Below are 17,283 nucleotides of genomic sequence, written 5' to 3' on the forward strand. Positions count from 1 at the left end.
TTTATGTCGACGCCGGGGGATGCATATATGCATTACACCAGCACTCCCGCGCCTGATAAAAGGTCACATTAATGATTCTCGACTGTTTGATTTTTCTGTCTCGCTGAGGGCGGGAATGAATGATTGATGATAAAACGATACACGCTAATGCGAGTTTAATCTTACCGCGTGCCAGGGGGTGCGGGGTATTTGGCGGATGCGCCCCCCCCCCCCACAAACGTCTGCCCGTCCCTGTCCGGAGCAAGTGTGAATGGTGTGAACCGCAAATGAATGTTGCCCCTCGGTGATCTAGGGCGGTATCCAAAGAGCTGCTCTTTATCGATCTCAGAGGAGCTCGGGTTGTAAAATATCAGGCCATAACTTCTGGAATTGCAGGAGTTTGGAAAGAGTCCATTCCTATATTCCTCTTGTCTTTTTGGCTCCCGGTGTAGTGCCAGTGTAACGGCTGACACTAGAGGGAGCTGTTTTTGGTGGTTTTCCTGCAGAATTCTGACTCACTGCAGCAGGGGTTTGAACAGGGGAAGGAGTCTGTGCTCTGTCTCCAAGAACAGTAAAAATACAGCGGAACATAAGCTGTTCCTTTAAACTCGCTTTTTTAGTGACCCCCTGCTGGGCAGTGTAGTATAAAGGGAAGTGAATGCAAAGCTTATGACAGGCAGTGCAATACAGAGCACTTGAACACTGGCTCTACCATACACAAGAAGATTTTACATCCTCTCAAGCGGCACCCAGGCTTGCAGAGGGACTTGTTTGTGAGCTCAGATACACGCACACGCGCGTGCGCACACACGCACACACACACGCACAGTCTTCTTGGTAGGCCTGATTTCCCTTGCCATATTCGGATTGGTCCTTGGTGCTGGGCGACCCATTTTGTCCAACAGCGGGGGTTCTCAGAGTGGCGCGGCAAGGGCGTCCCAGAACGAGCGGGGCGCAGGGCCGAAGGGCGTCCCAACACGGACGTGAGCGAGAGCGAGTGGGAGAGCGACTGGTGTGCGATCTCTGTGTCTTAATCAGCTATGATCTTTTAATGGCTTAATCAGTTACAGAAGAGTCCTCGCATCTGGCACCACAAGCCTACGAAGGCACTGAAATGTAGCCCTGATTGTGATGGCAGTAGTGGGGTTATGGGGTGTTTCTATTGCAGAGTGTGTTTTGTGACAGGGTCTCTGTGGACCCAGCTGCTATAGGCACAACTGAGAGTGCACACACTCATATATACATTCACACACACACACACACACACACACACACACACACTTGTTTGTTCATTAAGAATAAATGAATCTGCTGTGTAAGCTGGTGTTGATATCTATGCTGTGTACTTGTGTACACAGTGACTATGTGTGTGAGGATCAGCGTATGCCCAGACGTGGTGAGCACATCTGTCCCCTACAGGGATGGGTAGGGGGGCTAGGGTGCAGAGAGAAGGGAGAATATACTGTGCTCGGCGGTTCACACTGTGGCCCGCCCTTCCGATTGTCTGAAAGTGCCTTTGGCCCCTCTGTTAAATTACGTCTCCCACCATAAAGGCCAAATTGACTGTAACTTCATTCCTATAAATTCTCCTCTTTTTAAAACTGCATTCAGCTCATCGCAGGTGCGATCTGTATGGAACTGGGGCTCTGGGCTGTAACGTGACTGGAGTAACTATTCCCTGTCAGAACCAGTCAGGCAAACAGCCTACAAATAAGCATGAGCTCCTCTACACACACTTTATTATTCTGTAAGAGAAGCATTATGTACCTCAGCGATTATCATCTTTCTCCAGGGTGGCATCTTTTTATGAAATTATAAGTGTGCATTCAGGGAATCTAAGGAAGCAAAAGAGCAGATTACATAACTGTGCAAATTATGGTAAAAGGTGACATCGGTTAGGAAGATACAACTGTGTGGCAAAACCCACTGATAGGGGAAACACTATGCACTGGTTTAGGGAAAGGGAAAGAAATAAAATATTTAGATGTGTAACTTAGGTTACCACCATTATCATATAAAATGTGATGAGTTATTGTTTAGGCGTTTTTATGCAGATGTGTCTGTATGTTTTTGTGGTACTGTGTTGAAATCCATGTTGCTAAATGTTCATTACTAGAAACCCTCTGTAGATACAGGACCTGCAGACACACAACTGAATTTGATTTCAGTTGATTTGATATTTGATTATAGGTTAATGAAAGCAACTGAAGTTGTGTATCATTTTAGGGAACTCTAGATCTCTTCCAACATCTGTCTGACACTTGTGTTTGCTTAAGATCGGCATCCGAGTAAATCAACATTGAGGGCGTGATTTCTATGAAAAAAGAAAATTCATACAAATTCAAGCTTTACATTTCTGTATTTCTGTTTTTGCTTATGGTAAGACATTTCGGTGCACTGACTGAGGCAATGATAACTTTTGATGAGTATGCTGATTGGATGGAGCTGACAACGTTTATTGTGAAATTATTGTGGACGCACCCACGCACATCCGAAGGAGCCGTTGCATGCAGATGCCCTTTGCACGGCTGTCCTGGAGCTGGACGAAAAGGACTTCATCCGTGTGGTATAGACCACTAGCCTGGGATCAGTTTTAACTGAACTTTCCCTCACGCGTGAAGCGTCTCCTCTGATCCTGCATCAGCGAGCATCGCTGATTAAAGGGCGCCCAAGGTTCCTGTGTGGGGGAATAAATCACAGCAGCAGCGTTTCATCGGGCGGGCCCCGGCGTTCATAAATTTTCCTTGTTAGCGCCGTGGACGTGGCGTGTGCCTGGCGCATCCAGCCAAGCACTTTCCCAGGGGTTCATTCTCAAATGCTTTCAGGCTTTTTTCCAGAAGATTTCGAAGGAGTTTCCAGCTGCAGTGAGACACGCTGTTTAAGCACAGTGAACAGCCCAGGTTCCCTTTAAGACACAGCGCCCATTAGGACTCCTGTGATTAATGACTGGTGCTATTAATTAGTGACACGCTTCCCTTCCGTGAGTAATGAGTCCGCCACAGACGTCAGCCGCACGGCAGGAATCACCAGAGATCCCCCACACCCCTCCCCATCCCACGTCCAATGGACTGATCTTTCTGTTGCCATAGTTACGTTGGTGTAAATCTGGGACCCGGCCCTTCTGGCCTCGTAGGCATGTGTTGGAGGTCAGAGGTGAGAGAGGAAAGGTCCAGGATGTGCTCTGGTTCTGTGTATGTGGGACATACGTGGCACTGACAGTCAGTCACAGACAGAGAGGGCTCTTGGGAAAGCTGTCGATCTGTCAGTGGGTTAGACCTCTGCCCCCCCATGGTGGCTGTTGGCATGTGGCAGTATCCATCCATATGTCAGCACATGGAGTAGCTTTGTCTTTCCACACGCTGCTGCCTTTGTCAGCATGTTGTGCTGAACAGCCAGGCCGCTTCTCTTTACATTGGCATTTCTGTCACTTTAAGTCTTGTTCAGTTCACTGAGTTCGTTGAGTCTCCAGATTTTGCTGTTTGTTCCTTTTTTAAATTTTCTAACAGTAGGTGTAGAGGTTGATGCAGTGTACTGTACTGTAGCAGTGGATGGAGAGGTTGGAGCTGTATGTACATTAGCAGTAGCGGTGGGTGGAGAGGTTGGAGCTGTATGTACTTTAGCAGTAGCGGTGGGTGGAGAGGTTGGAGCTGTATGTACTTTAGCAGTAGCGGCGGGTGGAGAGGTTGGAGCTGTATGTACTTTAGCAGTAGCGGCGGGTGGAGAGGTTGGAGCTGTATGTACTTTAGCAGTAGCAGTGGGTGGAGAGGTTGGAGCTGTATGTGCATTAGCAGTAGTGGTGGGTGGAGAGGTTGGAGCTGTATGTACATTAGCAGTAGCGGTGGGTGGAGAGGTTGGAGCTGTATGTGCATTAGCAGTAGCGGTGGGTGGAGAGGTTGGAGCTGTATGTACTTTAGCAGTAGCGGCGGGTGGAGAGGTTATAAGAGTACACAGCGCGCTGTAGCGGCAGCGGTGATCACGCTCAGTGACTCGCTCCTCTTGATGTAAAATGAATGTGCCGCCCGTGTCTCGTGGGAACTGTCACAGGTCGCAACAGTCACAGGTCTATATCGGGAGAGCTGCGCATCGCCTGCCGCATTCCCACACCTGGGTGGAGCTCCCGTGTGTGTGTGTGTGTGTGTGTGTGTATACGTGTACGCGTGTCTCAGGCATTCTGTTGAGGGGCTCTGCCTGCCTCCTCCACCACCCCCCCTTCCGTCTCTTCCTCCCTCTCTCCCTCTTAGTAACACTCCCTCTCCGAGCTTTCCTTGCTCTTACTCTCTTTCTCTCTATTGGTTGCCCTTCTATGTGTACTCTGTCCCCCCCCCATCTCTCGCTCTCTCTCCCTCTCCGTCGCTCCGCTCGCTGCCCCTCTCCCACTCGCTGCAGTGAGAGGCAGCGGGATGCAGCCAGAGAACTCGCCGGCTGAGTGACAGGAGCCAGAACCGGAGGCTGCTCCGCTCCGGAGACCCTGCCAGAGACCTCCAGCGCGACACCGGAGGGAGCGGGACGGGAAGGGGGAGGGCGCGTCAGGAGGAGGGGGGGGGTGGGGGCTTCGAGAAGGAGAGGGGGGGTCGTTAAGGGGAGGGGAGGGGAGGGGGAGCTCTGCGCTCAGAGACAGCAGGGGTAAGGCGCACACTCGGCTCCTCGAGCGATGTGTCTGACGACCTGCAGGACAGCGCAATGCTGACTTAGGACCGGCCGAGCGCTTCCTCCAGGGTGAGTACCCTCTTCAGCCCCGTCTCTCTGCAGGGGGTCGGACAACTGCGGCTCCCGCCAAACGCTAGGAGTCCGGACTCCAAACCTGAGCGAGACCCTCCGCGTAGCACAGCCACAGTTAAGATCTTTCCGCTGTTATCTTTGTGCTAAGAAATGGCAGCTGATGATAAATAATGAGTAACGAGTAGTTTCTGCTGCTTGAAGCGAGCGCGTCCTAATGTGACATTGCTGTGCCCAGAAAAGTTGCCGCGTAGGTGCGCGTGAGCGTGTGTGTGTGTGTGTGTGTGTGTGATTGTTAGAGAAATTTCACAGGTGCTCAGTGGCAGTGCATGACATTGGCGGAGAGAGAGAGAGAGAGAGAGAGAGAGAGAGAGAGAGAGAGAGAGAGAGAGAGAGAGGTGTTGGGGCAAGGGAGTTCACAAGTCAGGTTTCTGCAGACTACAACACAATGCTGAAGAGTCCTAAATGTTCATCTCCGCTCTTGCTCTTTACATGAGTTGATACAGTTGTGGATTAACACGTAGCAGTGCTTGTTATGTGTTCAGATTGAGAAGCAATAGACTTACAGAGTTGTTTTTTGGGGGTAGACCAGGAGGTCATATAATAGCTGTTTGTACAAGAACTGACTTTGAGCAAGGCTTTTGTGTTAGTCCTTTGGTGTTATGTTATGTGCTGCTCACATGCGCTGAAAAGGACACCACCATTGTTGTAGCCCATGTACCAGCCCGAGCGCGTACAGGACGCCTTTCCAGAGGATTGCTTCTGATGTGTTGCTACAAACCTTCATCCCTGCTTCTTCCTGAATGAGGAAAAAGCACCAGATCGGAGACACAGATGTCTCCGAGTGCGCAAAGGAAGACTTGAGAAAGCTTTTTAGCTTCGGCGCCGCTTGATAGATGGGCGTAATGATAACTATAAACGCAAATGGACCCGCGAGTGTACCAGATGGGCCGCGCGGAGAGCGGCCCCAGAGGGCGCAGTTGTTAAGGGCCGCAGCTTCCCCCGGAAAGAGGCGGAAGCAAACAATTCCTAATCACCCTGTCCGCACAGAGACACCCCGTCTTAGAGCGCGCGGTCTGTGGGTTATTCCCAGCTGGCAGCAGTGGCAGGGAAAGGTGTACCCCAGGTGTCCATCCTCGGCCATTTCTGCATTGCCTGAAGCACGTGCCAGCTTTTGGCGTGATTTTGGGATACCTGCCAAGTGTGTAGGCAGTGCTGTCAGCGGGGGCTTGTGTGTCCGCTTGTCCTTTGCCCGTGCTGTGCCCGTTAGGGCCTGCCGCCACCCCTCAGGCTGTCAAATTTACGTCCCTCCCTGCGTGTCCCATTAGTAGAGTGACATTTCTGGGCGCCGGCAGGGGAGGCGGACCTGAGCGCAAGAGCACGGCCGATCGTGCTTCCAGGCTACATCGTTAACCTTTATTATTTAACGAGCTCGCTCAGCGCCTCCAGCCCTGCCTCTGGGCTCCAGCCTGCCGATGTGCATTATGCATGTCCCGAGAGTGAGGACCCCCACCCCCCCCGCCCCCGGTGCTCCAAGCGTCCGCCCGCGCCATCCCTGGTTTCCGCTCCGCGGCCGGCGGGACGCTCCTGACCCATATCCTCCGCGCTGATGTCATTAATCCCCCCATCCATCCCCCCCCCCCCCCCACCCCCTCCTATCTGGCAGCCAGCCCCGCTCCCATTGGCCGGACAGTTATCCGCCTGTAATTAACATGTGGGTGATTTAGCCCGTGGCGGCGTCGTGGCATTGGCCGCTGCGGAAGACCGGCCACGCTCCCAGCTGACGGGGATTGATGCCTTGACGCGGCGGGCGCCCCCCTTCACCTCTCCAAAATATTAACCCCTTCACCCCCCACGTTGCGATTGGACAATTATACTCCTTCAAGAATCTCAGGCTTACAAGCCTGAACAGTCTTTGGTGTCAACTGATTAAAGGGTGTGTTTAATAGCAGGAGTTTGCGCTACAGCGCTTTCTAAATGTGTCTATTTAGTAGGAGCTTGAAATGTATGTTTTCTGGAAAAAGTCAATTAGTAAATGGAAATGAACCCCAGGGAAGATGTGTTGTTGGCTATTCCAAGCACGCGCGGAGCTGTTACAAGTCATTTTAACGTCTGCTGTATAAATATACCTCCACACTGTTCTCTCACGGAGCTACCATAGGCGTCGAGCGGACAGCCTCGGCGCTGACTCCATCGCTGTCTGCCTTCTCCGGTGCCTCGTTAACCGTCCCCCAGAACACCTGCAGGAGCCCAACGTCACAGAAGGATTAGACAGCCTCCTGCCTGTTTAGGATTCTGAGCCAGTGCGCGTCAAACGCCCCGTAAACCTCACGACAGATTGCAGGAGTAACAAAAAAAGGAGGGTTTCGGCTTGCATCAGTCGAGCAGGTGAAGCCGCGGGTTGTTTTAACATCAATGACGAGCCCCTGTTACCACACGATAGCGCTCCGCTTGAGAAAGTCTCTCTTTTTTTTTTTTTTTTGAAGTCTTTGACCTGTGGGAGATTCGGGTTCTTGCCTTTGAAGCTGCTTTTTTTCTGGTCTACGTCACCTGAGCAGCCACGGCACTGAAAAGTACTTACTTCTTCCTCCAAGGAGCGATCTGTATCATCAAAGCTTCAGTCGCACCTTTCATCGTTAATCTAGCGTCACCGAATTAGGCTCGCTCTTGTTCCTATAAATAAATGAAGGTTTTCTCTCTGGTGCAAAGGGATGCCCGCCCATCCCAGCACAGGTTTGTGAGCAACGCTGGTTTTGTTTATTCAGGGCTGTTGGCGTGTGTGCCTGTTCGGTATGTGTGTGTGTTTGTGTGCGTGGTAATGTGTGAGTGCATGTGTCTGTGCGCGCGCGCATGTGTGTGCGTGAGACTCCCTTTGAAAAGAAATGGGTTACAGCCCTGCAGTAAGGGTTCCCTCAGCAGCAGTGATGATGGTGTGGAAAGCTCTGGCTCAGCTCTGAATGAGAGCAGGGGGGAGGACAGTTGTCAGGCCTGAATGTTTTATGTGCACTAATGTATCACCTGCACAGCCCCATGGCACTATGGACATGCACGCACACACACACACACACACACACACACACACACACACACACACACACATATAGTCACATATAGTTACTCTCATACATAACATATGTACATTTTCCCTGTGGTCCTGCAGTCACAAAGATACACTTTAGCTGAATGGCACATTAAACTGCCTGAATTTGATTTCTTTGTTTGTGAAAGCGTAGTACAGCCCAGGTAAAGTGAATGAGCCCCGGGCGAGCTGACACTGGAGACGTGACTCTTTGTTTTGATTGATCTTGTCTGTGAACGTATCCCCGCCGGGTCTGTAGAGAGAACCGCACGCGGTAAACGAGGGTTTCTTCACAGCTGAAGAGACTGCTGGTTTTACTGCTTTAACTCGAGGCTAAATGGAGACAGCTTCTTGTTTGTGTGCTGGTGGCAGGGTCTCTTAAGGCAACTGAACTTCCCATTGCATGGTCGCAGGTTCGGATCTCCAGTGTTACCCTGCTGAGGTACCCTGAAGCAAGGTTCCCTACCTGAATTGCTTCAGTCCAGATGTACAGTATGTCAAAAAATGTGCCAGCTAAAAACATTACACCCGCAAAAAAAACTGGTTTGCGTCAAGCCAAGATGAAACAAAAGCTTAAAGTTGGGATATTCAAACAGGCGTGCTGCAGTGTTTTGGCTGACTCGGCAGTGTCCCCCTGCTGTGAGCAGCTTCACTGCAGACAGCACGTTTTCACTGGTCAGCTCCATGGGTTGGGGAGGATTCAAATGGTCTCCCAGAGAACCTGATCAAGGCTTTTTGCATTATCTCACACTGTTGTTGGATATTTCCACAAATGCATTTTCTGTGTCTAAAAAACAGCTTTTTGTGTATTTTGTGTATATGAAGAAAGTAACGCTGGCTGACTCAGATTATTTCCACCACAGTTGTGACTAAAAACATTGGGCCCGTGTGTTCTTTCATTTCATGTATGTACAGGTAGTGCAGCTTACATAGGTTCTTTATGTGATTGCTCTCAGAACCACAATTGAGGGAGAGATGATAACCCCCAAAAATACATTGAAGACCACATAATACACAATGTAAATATGTCGCATCACTCACATACAGCTGTTCCATCCCTCCCTGAGGGGTGCTGCAGGTTGGTCCTGTGCAGGAGGTGTGCGTTAGTATGTGTTCGGGTGTATAGGTATGCTGGTGTGTGTGTGTGTGTGTGTGTGTGTGTGTGTGTGTGTGTGTGTGTGTGTGTGTGTGACGGCACGCGCGGCAGGTGCTGCCAGACTCAGCGCCAGCTGCGCTCCCTCTCCAAATGGAGCGTCCCCGCGTGCCGCCGTGTCAATGGGGTGAGGCTGCAGGCCCCGTCTCCGCGGTGACCCGGGTAATTGCGCTGTCACAGCATCGTATAAATTACCATGCATTCTCCGCCAGCGCGACACATCCACACAGAGATCACGGCTCGTGCTTGCCGCTGCCCAAACAGACCGCCCGTGGAAATGCAGACGTAATCTGACCCAGCGGCCCGGGTCTGACCCGTACCCTCCAGTCATATCCGGATCGTCCACTCCGGGTGACTTGGGGGGGGGGAGGGGGGGCATCTGAGTGCCCCACAGCTGCCTCACATGCTCTCAGCCTCCTGTGAACGTTTTCATTTGAGTGCCGGTTTTGCTGGCTGTGTTTTTTTTAAGCCTATTAGAACCCTCGGCTCCATGCCTCAAGGACCTTCCATCTATGACGAGAATGATACCATAGCAGTTCTGGTCTCCTTGTCTCAGAGACCCACCCAGGCCTACCGTGACTGGATGGTTGGGTTAGCTAACGGCAGATGGGGTGGAGCGGGGTGCGTTTTGGAGTGCGGTGCTGGCACAAGTCGCCGCTGCCACACTGCACTGTAGTATATAGTACTGATTTAAGATTTCGCTGCGCCGCGCTGCCAATTGCCTGCATTGATTAAACTTAAATCCTGCCTCGCGGACCTTGCCAGGGAGGAGGATGAGGGATGAAGCCGCCGGCCCCGTTTTGATGTATCCGCGGTGACTCACACTGTTGTCATCCCTTCCCTGCTACGGCCGCCGAGGGAGGGAGCGCGCACCCGAATGCGTGTTCCTGCTGTTAATGGGCTTATGGTAATGGCAGTAATTAAACACAGGCCTGGCATTAGGGTAATGGCGCGGGGCTGTGATTACAGCAGCGGCTTTCAGGCGCGGCTCCGGCCCATCTGGCGGCGTGGCCCGGCGCGGCGCGCAGGGCGGGAAATCTATAGTCTGTCTGCGTGCGCGTTCGGGGGGTGTCTGGCTTGTGTCTTCGCCTTGAGTGAGCATTTGAGTGTGTGTACGGACAGAGCTTTGTGTGTGTACGTGCATGTGAGTGTATGTGAGTGTGTGTGTCCTCGTGGGGGAAGGGGGAAACTAATGCGGATTCTAAATGGCTGAGTTAACAGGTCTGATATCGTTGACCTTTACCCAGGCTTGGCTGCCATTAGAAGCCGAGGCAACAGGGAAATCTGTTGTGTACAATGGAAGTTTAATAGGGTCAACGGCCCTGGTGGATTGGGAGACCTCACCGCGTGAGTGTCACAGTGGGTCAATCACAAGTGTTTGTATTATCCTCTGGGACTCGTTAGTGCCAGACTTCCATTGAAGGAAATCCACCCCTCCCACTGCCTTCTGGGGAAGTCATAGAGGGGGTTTGTGTGTGTGTGTGTGTGTTGTGGGGGGGTTGGGGCAGTTGAGGTTAGTTTGAATGCAGCATCCAAGTTTAGGTCCTCCACCGTCTGACTTTTTTTTGCTGATCTCAGACTTGCCCTTGCGATCGTAGCTGTCAGCTGCTGTTTATCTGCAGGAATAGGTGGGCTACCTCACAGAGGCGTGCGCTCATATATCTCCCAGAGCTCTCTGCTGAAAGGAGCACCTCGGGGCCTCGGCGGGCGGGTGCAGGGCGATCGATAGGCTCGTTTAGCGTGGCGGGGAGGCTGACCGGGAGAGATGGTGCCAGCGTGCGCGTGCTGTCAGTGGGGCCTGAGAGAGCGGACCTGGAGACTCTGTCAGTAATGCCAGGGCAGTGCCTGTAGGGTGGAACCATTAGGGGTCAAGGCAAGTACATGCACATTGTTTACTCTTTAGACTGCTCAGGCTCAGTTTCCTCCACGCCGCACCATCTGTGGAATATCCTGAATCCTATTGTGTTGTGGGGGTGAATTGGAAAATGGTAAGACTTGTGCAGGTGCCTTCCAGGAGACTCTTGGCTTATTCTGGTACGGATTCTGATTCCAACTGACCCCATACCCCTAACCATGAAATCCATGGATTTTTTTGGATAAGGCTAATGGACAGGCATCCTCTGAAGGAGTGGAGTCCTACTGTCCGTGAGACTGATCTGTGCGGTTTGTGTGGTAGGTGCAAATACCAGCACTTACTATCTTTCGAATGAATGGCTGTAAACCTGTCAGCCAGCACAAGACATCAGGTTCAGCCTAGAAGTGTTAAATCCAGAAGGAAAGAAGAGTGGCGGGAGGAATGTAGAGTTTGGGGGGCTTATACATGGTAATCATGCAGGCAGTGAGGAGAGGGAGGAGCGTTGAGCCCCAGGGAATGGGCCAGTACTGGGGCACGTACACAGAATTAAGGGGAAGACAGACGTTTTCACATACAGCAGAAGGGGGGGGCCGACGCTCTTTCTTTCCACCACATTTGATGTCTGACATGAGACTAGCATCCCTTTTCACCAGGAGCCAGCGAGTCTCGCCCCCTCTCTCCCCCAAAGATGGTTTGCATATTGATCAGCGTTTTGAGCCGCTGTTTGTGCCATTATGAAGGGGAAAAAAAGAGAAAGACGTCAGTAATTACACCAGCGCAGAGTGAGTGTAATTATGTGGTTTGTGTCTAACAGATGCCAAGGGAACAAAACCGTGTAATGGTAGCCACGCACCTTATTAATATTGTCTGCTGAATGATTTCAGATGGTGTCAGTGACGATAAAGCCTTACCTCCCAATTACGCTCCTGATTATGGAGTACAAAATACAAAAGGGAGAACTGCCAGGCCCTCAGTGCTGGTCTGGTGTGGAGGAGACTGCACATTTTCTGCAGGCCCCTGAGGGGGGGTGTACCCTAATTGTACCTTGCAGTCATTTGTTATAAAGGAAAAGCTGGAAGCCATATCTCTGATTCGTTCACCCCCTTCACCTTATGTTCCAGGTTCTCTTGGTGTCCCTTTCTGTGGTGTGATAAAGGGGTAAGTGGAGATGAATGAGGATAAGGGTGGAAATGTGAAAATTAAATAAAGCCAAGCTGATTCTGTGGAACTAGCCTTTATTTGATTCTAGCTCTGGTTTATTTTTCAGCCAATTTTACCGTGAACAAGCTGATTTGTTAAATAAATCTGACCTTCCTCCAAAGGCAGCAGTCTGTCTTACGTAACTCATAGTTGGTAGGTGGGTTACAATGGCTGTCTGTGTTACAGGAGCTCTCCAGCAATCATAACGACCCATTCTATTGTTCCCATCTCAGAATACATTAACATTTATTTTTGGGACCTTGGTGCAAACAATCGGGAGCCCAACTTAACACAGTGAAGTGTTAGACACCATGCCGTCCCTAACCTACACCCACACAATCTTGTTCTGGATCAGCTCAGGGATACTGCAGTGGATTCATAACGCGAGTAAAAGGTTGCTGATTATTTTAAAGGCTGCAAACAACATAACAAATAATTGGCTAGGGAGCTTTTAGCAGCGGAGTGCTCCTCTAAGCATTTCATTTTAAAGCTTTCAACTGAGTCAGATCAATACATTGCAATTCGAAGGTGGCACGTCCATTTTTGCAGGGGTATTATCTGGAGGAATTGAAACTGCAGAGGAGGCTTTGTACCCCTGCCAGTTCCTCTTTCTCAAATCGGTCCCAGATCAGAATAGGCTATGGTCTGTGCGCTTCAGAGCGAGGTGCTGGGATTGGAACACGAGACGGTGCTTTCATTCCTGGCTCTGGAAGGGCAAGTCGTGAAGCAAGGAGCAGGCTCATGTGGTGGGAACGTGTCCGACACGTCAGCGGGGAAATCTTAGGAAAAACGCAGGCGCACTTGATTACCTTCCCCGTGCTCACCGCAATCTGTCGCCCGGACGTCTTTGCCAAGAGCCTGGGTTCGACGCGAGAGACACCCCTCCCCATTTCCCCCTCCCCCTCTTCCTGTTGATACCAGGGCTCTGAAGTGGAATTCTCATTACCTGAAGTGGCGCGGGAGATGAGGCCGGTGTCACCTTCCTCACGGAAACCAGCCCGCTTTCCTCTTTTAGCTTAAGGCTGTTCCACAGAACATCCTCCTGTATCCTACTCCTAACTCAGCACCACATACAGCACCGTAGCATTAGGAAGGAGAGGCTGCCACATGCAGAATTCAGGTTATCCGACACGAGCAGGGTTCCGTGCCACATTCCCTTTCATCTGCGAGATAGCAGAATACCATTAACATATTTTTTCATTGGCTGCTGTTTTGTGGCTCGGATGTAGGATCGCACGCGCGGCCCAGAAGTTGCGGAGCTTCCCTTTGAACAAACAGTGCCATCTGTTCCCGAGTCCGTCTGCTGCAGGGGCTCTCGCGGACAGAAGAACAAAGGATGTGGGTTTACTATCGGCCGATCGGTGTCCGTCATGACGGATGTAAAAGGAGCCATTTAGCGGGCGCTGCCTCATTGAACACGAGAGCCCACACGCCCTGGAGCGCCACGCTCTGAGTAGATGTGAGCTGTAGTTCCCATTGACTGTGTATCACAGCACCCCCCCCCCCTCCATTTGCCATCCCTTTCCCTCAAGAGCAGATCAAAGCAGTGAGATTTCTTTAACGCACTCTTCGCGTTTTTGGTCGACCCCGTTTTTGGTCCGCCCGCCTCTGAATGCATTTGATGGGTGAGCGGGAGCAGCTGCAGTTAACCCTGAGCGGCCTCTCGTTTGCCCTGCCTCTCCATCTCTCCCTCTCTCTGCCAGAGATACAGGCATCCTACATGGAGGGAGAAAATATCACTGTGTTGAAGAACGCTGGGGGTGACTAAACAGTGTTGTAGCAAAATACGGGGTGTTTAGAGGTGCCGGCATTTAGAGGAGTGTGTGGGTTCTAAGGCGTGGTCTCTTTGTGGGCATGGCTGAAGTTTGATACCTGTTGACTGACTCCTCTTCTTTTCTTTCTCTTCACTGCTGTCCTGGATCCAGAGAGAGGTAAAGTGCTTCTCTTTTTCTACTCCTTCCTGTCTTGAGCTTGCAGTATTCTTTGCGATTGGAATATGTTGGTCAAAGTGTCCACCCGTCCCATCTCTGTCCTGTTGTCATCCCTTCACTATCATCTGTCTGTCCAATTACCTGAGCCCATAGTTGGAGGAGTGGGGGGGAGATGGTGTTGAATCTTACCATGTATAAGTAATCATCCATACCAGTGATCTCAGTGTTTGTGTGACCTGCAGTGCAAGAGGTTGACTGTTATCCTCACAGTGTGTGCCAAAACTCTCATGTCCAGAGATGGTACCACATTCCTCATTGCCGGTGAGTCTGTTAAACGCACTGCAGTGTCAGAGTCTCCTGGGGTCCCTCTGTCCACGGCAGACTGTAGGGACCGGTGACCTGTCCAACGGAGGCGGTCTCCGGGGAGCGACCCGACTCAGCGCAGTGAGCGGGCAGTGATTTATCAGCCCCGTGTCAGTGGGACTGGTTTATCACTGTCTCATTGTGTCACAATGTCACGGAGGGGGGGCCACGGGGGCCTCTGGAGCTACAGCAGTTCAGGTCCTCAGTCACACTGCCGGGGTGGCCACAGGGGCCTCTGGAGCTACAGCAGGTCAGGTGCTCAGTCACACTGCTGGGGTGGCCACAGGGGCCTCTGGAGCTACAGCAGGTCAGATCCTCAGTCACACTGCCGGGGTGGCCACAGGGGCCTCTGGAGCTACAGCAGGTCAGATCCTCAGTCACACGGCCGGGGTGGCCACAGGGGCCTCTGGAGCTGCAGTGGACCCCTGCCTCCTGAGCAGAGGGTGGTGTCCGGAGCTGTGCCGAGAAGCTGCGCAGGGCTGCTTCCTCCATCAGTCCCTGCAGGGCTGATTCCTTTTATGTTCCTCATGTTGTGCTTGGTTGGTATTTTGAGCATGCCTCTCTGAGCGTGTAGTCATTTTCACACCAGGAGTGCAAGTCTGCCTCAGGCCTCTTTGCGCTGATCTGGCCCTGTCTTCAGTCTTCAAAGCCATCTGCATTTAAATGCAGCCGAATGCAAGCATTAGAGATGTTTGGCATTTTCTCCGTACTTAACGGAGTGCGTTTTTATTATATTTGCACACTTGAGCACACAAGCCAGCTTCTATTTGCTTTCATTCTGATCAGACGAATCTGATTTTGTACACATTGAGCAAAAGATATTGACTTGGTATTCTAACTGATGTACGACTGTCTGTATATAAATGCATATTTGATGGAGAAGCATTTGAGTTTTTCCTTTTTTTCAATACTTAGAAATGTATTTGCCTTTTATTTTTGTTTGCATGCAGGGCAATTGATTTCCACTTGCATTTTCACACTTTTTTAACAGATTCCATTTAATCTAAATACATTCAACCCCAAATCTAAATGTCTTAGAGAGTGCGTTCAATAACACTGAGAGCAGAAAAGAACTAGTTTTACTAGTCTTTCAAAGCCACACCTAGTTTCCCTTTCTGTATTTACTTAATTTTTCAATTTACTTTATTGTCATTCATCTCTTAATCTAAACAATGTCAGTGCTGTTGGTCTTTCCTGTAGATTTGAAGGGTGAAAAGTATCTGTTATTTAAACTGTCTCTAAATTTACATTAAGTCCTTAGTTTGAGTTGGTTGTGTAAAATTGGCCCAGCGTGGTTAAATATACATAATGGCACTACCCTAGCCATTTATTCACTTGCCTGTCCTATCATTTTAGGCGGATGATATGTAAAGGTTTTTAATAAGATTGAAACGTGTGCGCAATGTATAAGAACATTGTACTTTCCATTCAAACTTCGATTCAGATTCTGTTACATGAAATTGTATAACTGGAGGAGGGTTTATACACGTGTTAGTATATGTGGTAGTGGACAGGTGACCCAGCCATAGCTACAACTAGATTAGTTCTGTGTAAGGTCGTGGCGTGTGTGCAGACTACAGATCCACACGCACACACACACAAACACACGCGCACACACACACACACACACACACCCTGACTGCACGGGTACAAGCCCGTGGGCATCGATTAGAGTGTGCTTGCTCGATAAGGAAAAGTGAGGCAGCTAATAGACTCATAAACACACAGGCTCTGCTGAAAAACAGTGTGTCACTCATCAGCGCTCGCTGGTGCGCGCCGGGCTCTAATGAAGCCGAGACGAGACTGACTGACACCTCTCACTTTTTCCTGTTTTCTCTCTGCAAGCCTTCAGGACTTGTTACTGTTGTCTGTTACTGTGTTTTTCATGGGTGGGCTTGTTTGCTGGATGGATACGCTGTCAATTTTTAAGACAGTCTGCTGAAATATTTGTCAGTGTAAAATTGATCTGGTGCTATCCTGCGGGCGGTCCGGAGCTGTGTCATGTGACTTGCGACATGAACCCCCCACCATATACGCACAGTCTTCCAGAAGCATCCCCCTTCTGCTTCTGTTATGAATGCAGAGGGGTCTGCTCTTAGCACCCACTACCTTCTTCCAACATAACCCCCCCCCACCACCCAGGACACAGCCCACCACGCAGCAATTTCATACCCAGAATGGGGGTGGGGGGGGGGGTGTCTTTGGGGCATGAGGCCTGTTTTTGAGGGTCACATCATTCCTCTCCCGTCATAGTTCCGTCAGGTCAGTTTTGCAGGTAGTCGCTACTGTGCTGTGGCGAGTGGGTACACACGTGTCCAGGCGGAGTCGAAATGTGCCCGTTTTGTTTATCTTGTTTGTTTTTTTGTTTTTTTTATTCTGTTTTGTTTTGCTCCGGGACCTACAAATTAGCATTTTAATAAGTGGCATATAGAAAGCGTGTTTGTTATCTGATTGTCATTGTGCGCACTGTTTGTGTATCTGTGCTTTCCTCAGCCACTGCGGGAGATTCTGCCTTTTGTCTATTTGTCCTGTGTTCCATCGGCACATGCCACCGCAGCTGTTGGTGGGGAATGTCAGCTTTGTTTATTCATTGTATTTGTTTATTGCTACTGGATTAAAAGAAAATAAATCCAATTACCCATCTTTCTCCTAAGCGAACATCAGTGGAAATGCTTCATGCCTTCTACTCCATATATTTGTGTCTCCTTGGGAGCTGATGTCTCTTTATCCCTGAAAGTTCTTTTGCTGTGTCATTCCCTGTCTTCCCATAATTCCCCTCCACCTGTCTGTCACACAGCAGAACACAGGAGCACCTCGCTGCGGGCTGGTGACTTCAAACCTCTTTCTGGAACTGATAAAATTTTGCATTATTTAAACACACTGGGGGCATTCTGTGTGTATGAATCTTCACAACTGGCAGTTTTGCACACTGGCAGTTTTCTGTCAGTTCTTCCGACTTTCTGACACGCGCTGCAGTGTCTCCTCAATCTGTTGCAATGCTGGGAAT

The 17,283-nt window shown here is 50.4% G+C and overlaps 1 protein-coding gene across 10 annotated transcripts in view; it reads left to right on the plus strand.

Annotated features, from left to right (window-relative positions):
• Positions 1-17,283, plus strand: part of LOC118793070 (amyloid-beta A4 precursor protein-binding family B member 2-like) — a 98,362-nt gene that overhangs the window by 70,474 nt on the left and 10,605 nt on the right. For 7 of the 10 annotated variants that reach the window (XM_036551026.1, XM_036551031.1, XM_036551034.1 and 4 more), the window contains one exon: positions 5,088-5,093. The exons of 2 other annotated variants lie outside the window; for them this stretch is intronic. In XM_036551026.1, coding sequence (XP_036406919.1) covers positions 5,088-5,093 — 6 coding nt within the window. Of the gene's footprint in view, positions 1-4,580; positions 4,696-5,087; positions 5,094-17,283 lie in introns of those variants that run through there. One more of the 10 variants, XM_036551036.1, reaches the window with a different exon arrangement.

Source organism: Megalops cyprinoides, chromosome 18 (assembly GCF_013368585.1).
Source record: "Megalops cyprinoides isolate fMegCyp1 chromosome 18, fMegCyp1.pri, whole genome shotgun sequence".
NCBI classification, from domain to species: domain Eukaryota; kingdom Metazoa; phylum Chordata; class Actinopteri; order Elopiformes; family Megalopidae; genus Megalops; species Megalops cyprinoides.